The sequence below is a fragment of the Sinocyclocheilus rhinocerous genome, unplaced genomic scaffold (assembly GCF_001515625.1).
Source record: "Sinocyclocheilus rhinocerous isolate Xijiao unplaced genomic scaffold, SAMN03320098_v1.1 scaffold585, whole genome shotgun sequence".
Lineage (NCBI taxonomy): Eukaryota > Metazoa > Chordata > Actinopteri > Cypriniformes > Cyprinidae > Sinocyclocheilus > Sinocyclocheilus rhinocerous.
This window is the reverse complement of record NW_015630024.1, coordinates 1,920,898-1,936,826: the sequence shown is the minus strand read 5'-3', so window position 1 is coordinate 1,936,826 and position 15,929 is coordinate 1,920,898. Positions and strand designations below refer to the sequence as shown.

At 37.6% G+C, this 15,929-nt stretch overlaps 2 protein-coding genes across 2 annotated transcripts in view; both read left to right on the top strand.

Moving 5' to 3' along the window:
* cacna1bb (calcium channel, voltage-dependent, N type, alpha 1B subunit, b) overlaps positions 1-8,406 on the top strand; it is a 124,391-nt gene extending 115,985 nt beyond the window's left edge. Inside the window, exons 48-51 of the mRNA XM_016551903.1 lie at positions 1,055-1,093; positions 3,319-3,571; positions 5,625-5,845; positions 5,934-8,406. Coding sequence (XP_016407389.1) covers positions 1,055-1,093; positions 3,319-3,571; positions 5,625-5,845; positions 5,934-6,482 — 1,062 coding nt within the window. The 3' untranslated portion in view covers positions 6,483-8,406. The remainder of the gene's footprint in view (positions 1-1,054; positions 1,094-3,318; positions 3,572-5,624; positions 5,846-5,933) is intronic.
* Positions 8,407-12,153: 3,747 nt separating this feature from the next.
* Positions 12,154-15,929, top strand: part of LOC107739704 (collagen alpha-1(I) chain) — a 67,183-nt gene continuing 63,407 nt past the window's right edge. The window contains exons 1-2 of the mRNA XM_016551902.1: positions 12,154-12,162; positions 12,324-12,450. Of these exons, the coding sequence (XP_016407388.1) occupies positions 12,330-12,450 (121 nt within the window). The 5' untranslated portion in view covers positions 12,154-12,162; positions 12,324-12,329. The remainder of the gene's footprint in view (positions 12,163-12,323; positions 12,451-15,929) is intronic.

Genomic DNA, 15,929 nt, shown 5'->3' with positions numbered 1-15,929 from the left:
CTCAGAAATTGAAAAAAAAAATTGCTAGAATATTTCACAATTAATTTCAAAGAAACAGCACGAACATTGAATTAAGCATTTTTAAAGTAGAAAGACTGAAACACTATTTTCTTGTAAAATGTACTCTAATAATCTTTGCTTTATTTACATCTTGAAATATCTTTTTTACAATGTAGATATACGTAAGATTGAATTTCAGTGTTGTTTTAGTATTTTTATGTAGTATTATAGTATTTATTAAGCTTTCATTTGTTTTCAGTTTTTTATTTAGATTTTAGTAAAAGTTTTTTTCTGTCTTATGTGCTCGTCATTTTAATTAGTTTGCGGTATTTAAAAATATTTATGTTATATTTATATACTATATTTATGCTTTATTTTTTTCAGTTTTAGTTATTTTAGTAATTCAATTTTTTAATTCAATTTTATTTAATTTATATACGTTTTCTTATTTAAGCTTAAGTTGTTCAAATAAGTTTCATATTTAATTTATTTTTAACAAAAAAAATTTTTTAATTGTTGTAGTTATCAGTAATAACACAGATGAAGTTTTGTTTTTGTATGTTTCATATTGAGTTTTTCCTCATTAACTTGTGAAATTATTTGATGTTGCTTTTTAACTGTAAATTTATTTGTGTACATACTTGGTTTCTTTTGGTTTGGTATTTTTGCCACATCGCTAATAGACTCACACAGTCTCCAGCATCCTTGTTATAATGTCTTGTCTTTAGTCTCTTCCTGTCTTGTCTTGTCCTGTCTTGTCTGTCTCTTCTTTCTCTCCAACAGTCTTTATTACATCAAACTCACTGAACTCATTTCTCCACCTTTTATTTCGACACAATCTCTAATCCACCATCCCTAATTTTTTTAGGCACCTGTTTTCTGACCATACTGGACCTTGATATCCAGACTTTTCATAAACATCACTCGTTCTTACTCTGTCCCTCTTTTGTGCTCTCTCTCCTCCTGTCTCACTCTGTTACTGTGTCCATGAGTGCCACAGCTGTGTGCCCTGCTCTCCTCACCTATGTGTCCTCTTCCTCTTCCCGTCCAACAGCGGAGCCACTTACGCCACACCGCCGGAACGTATCTAGCAGTATGTACAAGTGTTCCACCTGCAATCACTCTCCCTTTCTCTCTTTTTCTTCCTCTACCTCTTTCTGCCAGCCACTCCATTTCTATGTTGGCTTGTGTGTGCTTTATCCATTCCAGCTCTTTTAGAGTTCACACTCTTTTAGGAGTCCAATAAACTTGTATAACCACAATTCATATTAGCCTTGTGAGGTAAACACAAAACTAGCATGCACTACAAAAGCCATATATAGTAATTCATCACTGTGGGTAACTATTTTACTAATGGAATAGATTAACCACAGTTTAGTTATAGGAATACAAAAAGTAAATATTAAAATGTGATGCTTATTTTATCTTGGATGTTGTTTGGTGCCAACTGTAAGTATGAGTGTTTCATTTAGTGGGTTGTGTATCATTTTGATTAGTGCAGTCCTCTCTTCACATATCTTTCAGCCATATACATGATTATTTTCATGTACACTAATGTTTGTGTAAGATTAAAAAAAAAAAAAAGTTTTGGAAGAAGTCTCTTATACTAACAAAGGCTGCATTTATTTGATCAAAAATACAGTAAAACCAGCAATATTGTGAATTAATATTGCAATGTAAAATAACTGTGATGCATATTTTTCAGGGTTCTTTGATGAATGGAAAGTTCAAAAGAACATCATTTATTTTATAATAATAAATGATGTTTTTACAGTCACTTTTGGTCAATTTTATGCATCTTTGCTAAATAAAAGTATTAATTTCTTTCAAAAGGAATTGCAATGGGAGAATAAGTCTAATGATTTTACTATCAACCATTGAAAACCTCATATTCCATATTCAGTGGATTGATTCTTATGGATTTTGTGCAGTTTAAAAGAAAAATTTCAAGCTGTTTAAACTATGAGAAGAGGGGACGCACTGCTTCTTAGAGGTTCTGAACGATTATGCCACTAGGCGGCGCTAATGAGTCTTTGTAGAAGACTTACAAAGGTAAAAATTCCAGTCATCACCAAGGAGTGGTCACGGATTCTCTAAAGAATCTGGTCTAAAGTGACAATTTAACATTTAATGAATATCTTTTTGATACTGTAAATACACATGTATACATACTGTATAGTATCTAGAGATTAACAGTAACAGTTAAGTAAGAAAAGCACCAGTGACTCTTTATAGATCAGTGATCGCTGCTTGGCTGTGGATAGTTCATGCAGCAACTATTCCAGCTGTCCAGTCCGTGTGTAAGAGACTATTCGATGACAGCATTCAAACAGCAGAGTGTTTGCATCGAGCGTGACGGTGTTCCACTGTTCTCCGATGCGTGCGTGTGTCCGCAGGAGCGGGCTGAACGTCGCTCTTCAGTGGAAGTGTGTTTTCATGCTCAGCTGGTGTTGTGCGTCTGTTGTGACAGGTCTAGTGCTCTGAGACTCTTGTCATCTAGTACTGTGCTAGACATGTGTCCTCTCCTTCATCCCCTTTCTTCGTCTTTCACACGTTAATTCGCTTTATTTCCACCACACAGCCTATCGCAGACGTGAGTCCCATACGGCGGTCTGTGTCCTCGTTGACTCCTCAGAGAGGGGTGCGAGAGGTCAATCTGAACGATTATGACCTGGAGAGGCCCAAGATGGCCCCGGGCCAGACCCTCACTCAGGAGAGAGAGAGGGACAGAGCTCATCATCATCATCACCATCATCACCGCTGCCAGCGGCGCAGAGACAAGAAGCACAAATCGCTGGATCGAGTCATCAGCGAGGAGCAGCCTCCCCCTGCAGGTGGGCTCGATTTTCCTTTCTCATTCATTCTTTTACGCTTTTCAGCACATCCATGTGAAAGAAAATAATGAGTATTTCAGAGCACAAAAATGTCATAGAGTGGACCTGTTTGATTTGGGCTAGTAAGCAACCACCTAGAACTGTGGATCTCTCTCTCGTCTTAGTTGAAGACCCCCTTTACCTGTTTTAACACAATATTTAAAAGCTCCCAATAGAATATTAGCAGAACGGAAACTATAATATATATTTACTATATTGTTAACAGAAGCGAAGGAATGTTGAGTACATTGCTTCATTGAAAGCTTGTTGTATTATGAGAAAGAGATGGACTGAGCGAGTTTGATTACCTGCATCTAATACAGCATTCATTCTTCACTATATACATCACATATTCACTATAAAAATTAGATTTTGCCCTCACTCAAAGCTATTTGCTCTGGAACAAATAATAGATTAATTAATTCGCTTTATTTCCACCACACAGCCTATCGCAGACGTGAGTCCCATACGGCGGTCTGTGTCCTCGTTGACTCCTCAGAGAGGGGTGCGAGAGGTCAATCTGAGCGATTATGACCTGGAGAGGCCCAAGATGGCCCCGGGCCAGACCCTCACTCAGGAGAGAGAGAGGGACAGAGCTCATCATCATCATCACCATCATCACCGCTGCCAGCGGCGCAGAGACAAGAAGCACAAATCGCTGGATCGAGTCATCAGCGAGGAGCAGCCTCCCCCTGCAGGTGGGCTCGATTTTCCTTTCTCATTCATTCTTTTACGCTTTTCAGCACATCCATGTGAAAGAAAATAATTATTAAAATGATTAATGCCTGGTAGATTTACCCAAAATGACTTCTATCTTGTGTTTAAGAGACATCAGAGTCAGTGGCAAATTTTATTAGAACTGACCGAGGTGAGGCTGCTCTCGGCGGGTTCATGAGCGCTGAACGGCTGCTGACACCCTGGAGCTCACATCTCAGAAAACGTTGAAGCAAATTTTCAGATAGACATTATCTTTATTAAAAACCGCATATTTGAAGTCTAAACAACTACATTCTCACCTAAATACACTCTTAAAACTACATTCCGTGACACAAAAACAGTATTATTTTTAAAATTATAGTGGATTTGGGCATCCGCCATTACACTCGCTGTGGAGTGATACAAACGGTGAAATGGTTGGAGTTCTGTTATCACTAGAATATTGCACTCCTCTCAGCCAATCAGATTCAAGGACCAGAAAGAACTGTTGTATAAAATTAAATAATACAACAGATTAAAATATGTTTGTCCTTTTATATCTTGTTATATCGTGTTGCTATGCAGTTTTATATTATATTATTAATTTTGTTTAAAATGTGACATTTGTTATATATAGGTATGTACAGTCTTTAAGGATTATGAAGAAAAATGGAGTACTATTTGAAAATCACAGCTTCTTTTGCTTAGCACAGTGATATAAATTATTTTAAGGATTACAGTGATCAGGTTATCGAGGAAAATACTCTTTATTGCTCTCTTAAGCGCTTTGGTGTAGGATTTACTTTGTCAACCTCTCTCTTTGACTGAGAAGCGGGGCTTACAGACCATTGTTAGAAAATATGCTTTTGAACGGATTGATTTTTTTATTTTTGTTTCTTGGCCAGTTTGTGGCATGACTGGGAAAAGTCAGCAGTCGGAGAAAGCAGCACGAGGAGAGCGCTCTCAGGATGACTAAATGAACCACCTGTTATTTCTTTATTACAAGATTCCTTCTCTTTCTCTCCTGCTCCTCACATTCTGTTCTTAGAAACACTGGAACACAAACATGTTTCTCAGCCGGAGTTTGGCTCTGCTGTTAATAGATCAGTCAGCTTTGACCGAGTTGAGACAGAGCAATACATCAGTCCACTGAAAGCTCATTTTAGTTGGGTGTGTTTGTACTCAGATTTCTAACACATACAGACACCCACATACATCTTCCTCTACATGTTTTTGTTTCTCTGTAGTCAAAGTTCACAACAGCACCAAACAGCAGGGCTCACACATGCACACACACAAGTCACCAGCTCTTTTGTGGTGATATATAAGTGCCCACTGGTGTTTTGAGTTCATAGTGATTTCGGGATGGTGTTGGGCAGCAGTGTCTGATGTTTACAGACCAGTTAAATGGCCCCGGTGTATGGATACATTCATTTATAGAGAGAGAATATAAGCAGAGAAAATGAGAAATTAATAATTAATTTCATTTCATTTGAAATTACACATTTTTGAGTAAACAAACAACCCAAAAATTCAGCTTTGTCATGACAGGAATAAATTAGATTTTAAAATATATTAAAATGATTATTTTAAATTGTAATAATATTTCACAATATTACAGTTTTATGTATAATACATGCAACCTTGGTGATCATAAAAGACTTTTTCCTCCAAAAACATTAAAAATATATATTTTTTAAAATGTAACATTTGAACAGTAGATTGTATATGTCATTTAATAGATATAGTAAAATATTTTTATTTAAATTGTTGTAATTTTTGCACTACTTCAAAAATAATGATTGATTTTGAAGTACCTCTCTCTGTCTTCCATTTGTTGGGCAAACAGATCCCGCTCATCTGTTTCACTGTCAGTCCCACTTTAACTTTCTCACGCCACTGTTGCTATGTTGGGCTTGTCGCAACACTCAAACAAACAAGAAATGTTTTAAAAGAGCCACAGAACATCATATTTTAACATTTAAAAAATGCACAATTTAGCTGTGAATAGGACATGGCTGATTAATATATGTGATGTATTTTTATATACAACAGCAGATCCAAACACTGAGTCACTGCCTAGGGAACGAGCAGGGGAGCGAGACCGCGGCCGTTCCCATGAGAGGAAGCACCATTCATCCTCAGCGGTGGAAAGGAAGCAGCGATACTACTCTTGCGACCGCTACGGCAGCCATGAGCAAGGCCACAGCGTGTCCGCCGGGCCCAGCAGATCCACATCGCCAGGAGAACCCCATGACCCAAACAGGCTTAAACAGGTCAGGTGGTTTCCCTCAGTCGCTCTAGCTTCCGCACATTGCTGTGTGGCAATGACTTACTCTTTCTCTTCTCTGCATTGTGTTTCAGGGAGTTAGCACAGCTAAAGGAACTTCAGTCGTTTATACCTCAGGCACCAGCACACCTTGCCGCGGGCGTAGACAGCTCCCACAAACGCCCCTTACCCCTCGGCCTGCTGTTGCCTACAAGACTGCCAACTCCTCTCCGGTCCAGCTCAACACTGCCCAGTCTACAGGGCCCTGCCCCACTCGCCTTAGTCGTGGCCTGTCAGAGCACGATGCCCTACTCAGCGGTAGCACCCACCGCCAATCTCCCGTGCCTGTCACTCGTATCGGCTCTGACCCCAACTTAGGTCCCCTCCAGCAAGACTCGCACTTGTCTGAATCGGACGACTTCCACGATGCCTTGAGCACGTACGGCACGGGCCGCTCCCCCAGGACTGCAGCCTCTATCGCCCACACTTCATCAGGTGCGGCCCCCACTTCCACGCTGCTCTCGCGCAGCCAGAGCGGAGTGCCCAACGGGTATCACTACTCCCTCGGAGTGAACGCGGCGCCTGGGTCGAGCGGTAGAGCATCTGGAAGCTACCAGGAGACTGAGAGAGATGACTGGTGTTAGCATGATTCAATCATCTTTGCCCTAGGAGGAGGAGCCAAGTTTTGGAGGGAAACAAGAGTTACGTCTGCAGTTTACACTATTACAACTGTTTACCATCAGCATCCTATATGGTTTTATAAAGGTGTTCTTCTCTTGCTTAGAAAGTAACAGACGTCCGTGTTACTGTTTACGAAAGTTGCAGCAAGATGGAAAGTGCTTGCAGGTCTTGATAGGTTTCAAACTGAATAGTTTAGCCTCAAGTGGCGCTCCCCACCTCTTTTAATTTCATTAGGGCTGATTCCACAAGGGTCACATGCAGGGAGATGGTCACATCAGCTGTGCCTGTGATCAAGACCTCAGACGTCAGAGAGGAAGACGCCCAAAATCACAAGCTATGGTGGAAACAGTTGTGTGGAAAAAGTGAGATGTTATATAGTAGCATATAGCATATAACATATAGTAGATGTTGAGATTTGAGAGGTTCTTTAGACTCTTTGCACAGGACACAATGACTGAAAAGTTATTTCTAGGGATTTTGGCAGTGTGTCCACCAAAACGTTTAGTTTTTTTCTGAATCCAGCATATACTTTCAATTGTTTGCAGTGTTTCTTGTTGTTGAGAGTTGAACAGTGTTCATCTTTGGGTAAAATGTAGCATTCGTCACTGTTACTTTTTACCTTAACGGTCCATTTGCATTAGAGGATGGGCGGGACAAATACAACACCAACCAACCATCACATTCTACTTGTGCAATGATTGAATAACCATCGTATGACACCCCCAGATTACAACATTAATATGAAAAAAAAATCATGTTTGTGAGGAACATTTTAATCACCATGGGTCTACCAGGTAAGCGGCTAAATGCTGCACCTCCAAAGTGCACTCAAGTGCCCACAACTGGGCATTTTCAGAAGAGTTGCTGGCATTTTCGGTGGCTAAAAACTCTTTGGTGGACACACAACCTTAAGGTTTGCGCTGCTGTAATTCTACTTCTTTCTCTAGCGTGAGTGGAATAGACAGTCTGCTCCCACCTACTGAAAAAAGGCCAAATTGAACTCACTTTTCTATCAGACTGCAGTAGATTGAATATCTTTTCACAGTGTTCCATTTTGTACCTTGTAAATGATCTGAGTGTAGTTGGACATTACGTAAGGTCTAATCCTTTTCTTACTCTCGAGAGGTAAGATACCAAGTGCCTAAACTTTGAGATTTTATTGCCACATTGGTGCGTGATGCATTATGAAGCATTTGGCCTAAAAAAGGCAATGAACAGATACTGTACACTGTAGGTTAACTGTGACTGATATTTGTTTCTTAGATGTACTTGAGCATGTGTCTGAGGAAAGAGATTGCACAAAACAAAGACTGTAGCGTTGTAAAGTTTAGGTGGATATTGATGATGTTTGTCTTTTCTGAGTGTGTTATTGAAACAATTCAGGGGAAAATAGATGCTATATTAAAAAGCTTATGCAGTTGAGTTATAGAAGACTGAAAGGTTGTATTTGTTGGTTGCTGTTGATGTCAGTGTTGTTTCCAGAGGGCATATTATGAGCTCAGATTGAAGCGCTTTGTCGACTTTCTATTGTATCTATTATTCACCACACAAAAAGATTCAGTGCAAACTATATGAAATAGAGAATATGTTGTTTTCTCTCAATTAGTGAGATATTGTAATGTTTTTGACGAGAGTTAACAAAGGTTAATTTATTCAGAATATGGATTTTACTCTGATCCTGCCCATGTCTTCAGTTTGACGACTTCGACTGTGTCTTTTCTATCTGAAGAGTTTATTACATGGTGGTATTTTTAGGGTGAGCCTGCAATAGAGCGCAACAGTGGCTGCCTTCGTTTTCAGCGGTCGTGGTTCTGGAAGTGTTTTACCATTCATTGTCTTCATGGGAATTTCAAGCAAAACAATATACAAAAATACAGTTTTCTGATTTATAGTTTAAAAGCTACTGAAAAAATTTTTATAAATGAAACATATCTTACGCAATTGTCATGATTGGCAAATCTCTTTACAGTATTATGAGTGGTACATTAGTTCTTTACCAGGATTTTTTGCTTAAGAATCTCAACAGTGGCTATGGAGAAAATGAATGGAATTTTTACCTGTGGAACCTGACTGTTGCGCTTTATTATATCTAAATGCAGGGAAATGTTGACTGTTGAAGTACAGTAGGGCTATGCAACAAAATGACACTTTAGGACTGCTCCTCATCCTGTAGCTTTACCTGCACTCAACACAATCTAGCTTTAGCACCAATGGGACCAATTCACCGCTTCACAGAAATCTTTACTGTATTTATACAGGATGTGTAGCTCACCTAAAAATGCCAGATTTTAATGCAGATGCATTGCTGATTGTGCTTGATATTGATGTGCCCCCTGAAAGTATAACAATTAGTATAGTGGTATTTGTACTGGTTGCACTATAGGTGGGGAATTGATTTTGTGTTACGCAACCTGTCGCTTAAAGAAAGGTTAATGTAAAGACATTTGATTTCTTTATTTTTTTACAGTATGTGATGTCCTAGTCAGCTACAGTACCTTTGGTCACTATTTCCATTTTGGGATGGAGATGAGTGTTGTGAACCTAATAGATCTTTGACTTCCCTTTATTTAGACATCACCTTTCCTCTTTAAAAAAGTAAATAAAAACAGAAAAAAAATATATACATATATATATGCCAGGTGCCAAATTTATTACAGCACTAGTTTGTGTCTGTGTGCTGTATACTTTGTCCAACTGACCTGTGGCTAATCTCTTTGGATGATATCATGTTTGCATGTTATGATGACATACGTATGTGCATGTAGGAAATTGTATACCTTCATCCATGTTTTTCTATGAGGAGTTAATTGGCTGTTGATTTTTTTTTTTTTTTAGAAACAATCTTTGATACACTTAGCCCTGGATTTCTGGGAGAAAATTAGAAGACCCTTCACTTCTCAGTTTGTTGTAAAAGAGATGTTGAAAACAGTGGAGCGATGCACAGAGACGACTGCCTCACTCCTGTGATCTGATGATCGATCTATGATGCCATATATTTCTTCTATCAGTCTTATCATTTCTACCATTTACATTTTGTATGAAAAAGCATCACTGAATTGAGAAATATATGGAAATAAAACTTTGAAAAAAAAAATTGTTGCCTTAATTTTATGTTCTTTTTCGTTTTAATTTGGTAATAAAAAATGTTTGTGCCATGGACAAAGCAAAAAAAAAAATGATACACTGGGCAACTTTTTGAGCAATGTTGCCGTCAACGGGCATTCAGATGAGACACAGGGCCCATGACTGATCTAAAATATCCCGATAGAAATTTGTTACCCATTCTTGGTTGGAAAGTGTCAAAGCAACATTGCTCAAAAAAAGTTGCCAGACAAAATTGCTCAAAAGTTGCCCCGTGTATCATCAGCCTAATGTAAAAAAAAAAAATAATTAAATGAATATATTTTAGATTGTTCATATTATTGAATTATTAAATATTAAAATATGTTAAAATATTAATAGAATTTTCGTTTTTACTTATTTACCTGTACATTTCATTTAGAAGACATTTTTATCTAAAGTGACTTATAAATGAAGAATATCACAAGTAATTTCATAATTCATACATTTATTCGAAACATTCCCAAACGCATTAACTATATCATGAAATATCTTTATTCTCACCTATGTTAGTTGATCAATAGTGGGCGATGGCCTAATAATGTAGTCTGTTAACTATGTCTATGCATAAAAACCTGTTTACGTCTGTCTGTTGACGTAATTAACAGATATGGGTGTCATGCCATAACATAGTTTTAATACGACTGACTTTATATTTAATGTGAATTTAACATTGAAAGTTAATGTGAATAAAAACATTGCAAGTTAGGCTACTAATCATAAAACTTTCATTGTACAGAAAGAGAGCAAAGAACATTTACATTATCAAAGAACATTTTCACTGACAGCCTAGAGTTCAAGCACTCTCAAAAACTCTCATTAAAATCACTGAAGCTGTTTACATTGTGAAATTAATATCTTACTTTTTTATACACACATTTGTACTTTGTTGTTTCTGACGAGAGAATTCGCCAGAAAGAGGTTTTCAGTCAGCGAGCGAGTGAAAAAAAAAAACCTCCAGCATTTTAGCGATGACTCATCGGAACACCTCTGATTGGTCATTGCATTCATAAGCTCAACAGAATCGTGTGTGGTTGGTTATAATGCAGCACCGTACAAACGCGTCTGCCTCTGGCTCAGCGCCAGCCAGCGAACGCAGATTTGAATTTAGCAGCTGATGATATGGTGCACTGAACGTTCTAATTAAGCTGGTGTGATTATATCAAATATACAAAATATTATTCGGCTATTTTTTGTCTTTTGGAAGCTGCATTCAAAATCCACTTGGCTCAAAAATCTGAGGGGGCACGTGCCCCCTCACTTTGAATGGGCATGACGCATCTGCATACATTTAAACTAGATTAGTACATAAACTAAAGCACAAATAGAAAATATTTGCACTAAAACACTGCAACATGCACCATGGGCGTTGCTAGGCCATTTTTAGGGAGGCTTTAGCCCCCCCAAATTTCTACTCAGCCCCCCTAAAAATTTTGCGATTAGCTCCATAAACTGTCCACAAATTCGTGATCGCCTCAGTCCCCTTTTAATTTCATATGAAAACGCCGGCAGACTTCGGCTCCTCCCCGTCTTTCAGCGCGTTCTTCAATCCGCAGACCGAGAGACAGAGGACAAGGTGTGTGTTTTTCGATAGATTGTTATAATATCTGCATCTGTGCAGTTCTTTGCCATAAATACAGTTTACAAAATGTCACAGGGGAGCAATCGGTTTCCCATCTACTGTAAAGTTTTCGCTGTGTTCACCCCTCATCACACCACTGCTGTTTCCTTCAGCGAAAATGTAACGTAAGCCCTTAACACATATGAACGCATACTTTATAAAATGTTGCTATTTTCATTTGAAAACTGAACTTTCAATATAAAACATATTACAGTGCATTTGGCATTAATTACCATACAGTCATGCGCAGAAATGATTAAAGACAGTGACAGACAGTACTTGAGCATAGAAAGAGGTTTGTATACTTGAGCTAATGAAAGAGGTTTGTACTAGAAATGCAAACAGTAAAAATGTTGGTGTGTGTGTGTGATCAGGAAGACTTGTATTTGGCTTATTCATTACTCAAATGTTATACCCATCTAACTTATGCAATACAGTGGAATACTGCAATAGGTTTAGTATACCACCCTACCCTATTAGTCAAACATTTTTTATTTTATTTTATTTATTTATTATTATTATACCCTCATTTGAGTTGCTGAGCCCCCCTAAAATGAAAATCCAAGAATCGCCCCTGCCATGCACTCATATATACAGTTTATGTATATTGTCATATGTAATGTAGCCTGTATGACAATATATATGTTATTTGTATATTATTTAGTGACGTATTACTATTTTTAAAATGTTACATTTTTTATTTCATTATTTGTTTATTTGATTAATTCATAATTAGTACTTTGATCCAGCACAGTCCTCCTCAGCCATTCTAGCGCACTGAGATGTTAATGAGTCTTGAGATGCTGCTTCTCATTGGCCTGTGGCGAGGGTGTGGGCGGAGCCCCTCGAGCAAACACTGTACTGATGAGGGTGTCTGGCGGCAAGCGCGCGGTGTTCGCAAGGTGAGCACAGTGACGCTGAGGCGCGTCGGTAAAGCGGCCAAACTTCAACGGTACACAGGCGCCACTCCATTTTCAACGTCCTCAGACCGTTCTCATTAACCTCTAAGCAATTAAAATGCGATGAACAATCACAGTGCCTGTCTTACTGCTTTATAAATTAGGCAGAAATGATGCTCGCGTCAGTACTGTGGACAGCTGTTTTATTTACTCTTGTAAAAGCCACCATCCTGGACAGCGGTCCAACTGAAGCACCAGCTGTGGAGAGCGGCTCGGGGATGCTGCTGACAGGTAAGACGTCAAAATGTAATTAATTACTGTAATTATTGTACCTAATAGAGTATTATTATGTTCGTTTGTTTACACTTCTTGAGAATAGCGCGTTACAAGGTGCCTGACTGGCCATTATTGTTGTTAATTTGTTTAAATATTTTTTTTTTTTTGTAAATGGTAAATCCAGTCTAACTTTTGTATTACATTTTTAATCTAAGATGTGATCTTAAAATAAGTGATGGAAATATAAACTTTCTCTCATACATAAGAAATGTTAACTTATTGTCTTGATGTTGAAAGTTAATTTTTGTAAATGTTGTTTTATCAATATGTTTGATGTTCAGTGTTTCCCTCTGGGAGCCGCTGTTGTTTCAAGTTTTACTGTATACAGGAGCAGGTGCAGGTACTTCAGCAATGAACTATTTTGTTACCCCGCCTGTTTAAATCACACAACTGCTGTTTTTCCAAACATGAAGGCTGAACCAGTGTGAACGCACACACATGTTAAACACTGGACAGTGATTGCTGCATGAAGCACCTCACCCGTTCTTGCTGTTTTGTCCAAACACATGTTTAACAGATTTGTGGCAGATGTGAGGGCAATTAGTTCCAGCAATCTTGGGAGAAGGTAGAGGATGCCATCATCTCCTCAAACAAATGTATATTGAAATGAATTCATTTCTGAATTCTTTAAAATTGGCAAAAGGTTCCTTTGCATGTGCATTATGCACAAGCAGATGGATTTGACAAATGATGCTTATGTTAAACCTGATGTTCTTTGACTTCTGCAATTAAATTGTGTTATGCTTGATTTGTACAATGGGAGCATGTTTAGTCAAAACTGGCAAACTTGCAATGTCCCCTAGTGCTGTATCAGCAAACATTGCAAAATAATCAGCTTTTTGCTTTCTCTAGTACCATACTAGCAACTAGATTATTATTTTTTGCCTTGCCCAGTTTTTTATAGTATTGCCATTAAGGGATGCAGGATATATTTATATCAATAAAAAAAAAATCTATTTTATGTTGAATATATGTCAAACAATACTGCATACAAATGTATGCATGCTCATTGCCCTTCTTGTAGCATTTAAAATGATTGTTTTTCACTTTAATTGATTGTTTTTAGACAAAATAGTATAGTTTTTTTTATTGTAGTATACATTTTTATTTTTTTAAATAAATTAATTTCAACATTTCGTTGTAATTCTAATTAATAGAATTTTAATATCGGTTGTCGTCTGAAACAAAACAATTATCGGCTAACTGGTATTGATCAGAAAATGAATTTGTGACCATTAGATTACAAATCAGCTATGCATACATGCTATTTTAATATCAGTTGTTATCAGGTTAGAGCCTGACCGATATATCGTTTTGCCGATTTTATCGGCTGATGAACATTTTTTTACAGAACATAAAATGCTTGTAAATGGTGTAATTACATAGTTTGTCCAGCAGAGCGGTGAGCGCGTTCCATTGGTTGCTACTTTGAAACGCTTTAAAGCAGGGGTGTCAAACTCAATTCCTGGAGGGCCAGAGCCCTGCAGAGTTTTGTTCCAACCCTGCTCCAACACACATACCATGTAGGTTTCAAATAAGCCTGAAGGACTTGATTAGTTGGATCAGGTGTGTTTAATTAGGTTCGTTTGTTTACACTTCTTGAGAATAGCGCGTTACAAGGTGCCTGACTGGCCATTATTGTTGTTAATTTGTTTAAATATTTTTTTTTTTTTGTAAATGGTAAATCCAGTCTAACTTTTGTATTACATTTTTAATCTAAGATGTGATCTTAAAATAAGTGATGGAAATATAAACTTTCTCTCATACATAAGAAATGTTAACTTATTGTCTTGATGTTGAAAGTTAATTTTTGTAAATGTTGTTTTATCAATATGTTTGATGTTCAGTGTTTCCCTCTGGGAGCCGCTGTTGTTTCAAGTTTTACTGTATACAGGAGCAGGTGCAGGTACTTCAGCAATGAACTATTTTGTTACCCCGCCTGTTTAAATCACACAACTGCTGTTTTTCCAAACATGAAGGCTGAACCAGTGTGAACGCACACACATGTTAAACACTGGACAGTGATTGCTGCATGAAGCACCTCACCCGTTCTTGCTGTTTTGTCCAAACACATGTTTAACAGATTTGTGGCAGATGTGAGGGCAATTAGTTCCAGCAATCTTGGGAGAAGGTAGAGGATGCCATCATCTCCTCAAACAAATGTATATTGAAATGAATTCATTTCTGAATTCTTTAAAATTGGCAAAAGGTTCCTTTGCATGTGCATTATGCACAAGCAGATGGATTTGACAAATGATGCTTATGTTAAACCTGATGTTCTTTGACTTCTGCAATTAAATTGTGTTATGCTTGATTTGTACAATGGGAGCATGTTTAGTCAAAACTGGCAAACTTGCAATGTCCCCTAGTGCTGTATCAGCAAACATTGCAAAATAATCAGCTTTTTGCTTTCTCTAGTACCATACTAGCAACTAGATTATTATTTTTTGCCTTGCCCAGTTTTTTATAGTATTGCCATTAAGGGATGCAGGATATATTTATATCAATAAAAAAAAAATCTATTTTATGTTGAATATATGTCAAACAATACTGCATACAAATGTATGCATGCTCATTGCCCTTCTTGTAGCATTTAAAATGATTGTTTTTCACTTTAATTGATTGTTTTTAGACAAAATAGTATAGTTTTTTTTATTGTAGTATACATTTTTATTTTTTTAAATAAATTAATTTCAACATTTCGTTGTAATTCTAATTAATAGAATTTTAATATCGGTTGTCGTCTGAAACAAAACAATTATCGGCTAACTGGTATTGTGAATTTGTGGAATTTGTGACCATTAGATTACAAATCAGCTATGCATACATGCTATTTTAATATCAGTTGTAGAGCCTGAAGAGCCTGACCGATATATCGTTTTGCCGATTTTATCGGCTGATGAACATTTTTTTACAGAACATAAAATGCTTGTAAATGGTGTAATTACATAGTTTGTCCAGCAGAGCGGTGAGCGCGTTCCATTGGTTGCTACTTTGAAACGCTTTAAAGCAGGGGTGTCAAACTCAATTCCTGGAGGGCCAGAGCCCTGCAGAGTTTTGTTCCAACCCTGCTCCAACACACATACCATGTAGGTTTCAAATAAGCCTGAAGGACTTGATTAGTTGGATCAGGTGTGTTTAATTAGGGTTGAATCTAAACTCTGCAGGGCTCCGGCCCTCTAGTAACTGAGTTTGACACCCCTGCTTTAAAGCTGAAGTGTATGGAATACTCATAGGCGGAGGGTGAACCAACTCCAGGGTAAGGCTAAAAGCAGCCAAATGTATTAAACATCATAAATCCGTCTTTTTAGGCAAGAACCAGACATGTGTCATGTAGGCTAAAAAAATGTTTAATGGGACTGAATTCGAATTTATCGTGATTACAATTGAATAAAAACGTTAGAAATTGATAATTATATAACGTTTCCTTTCCA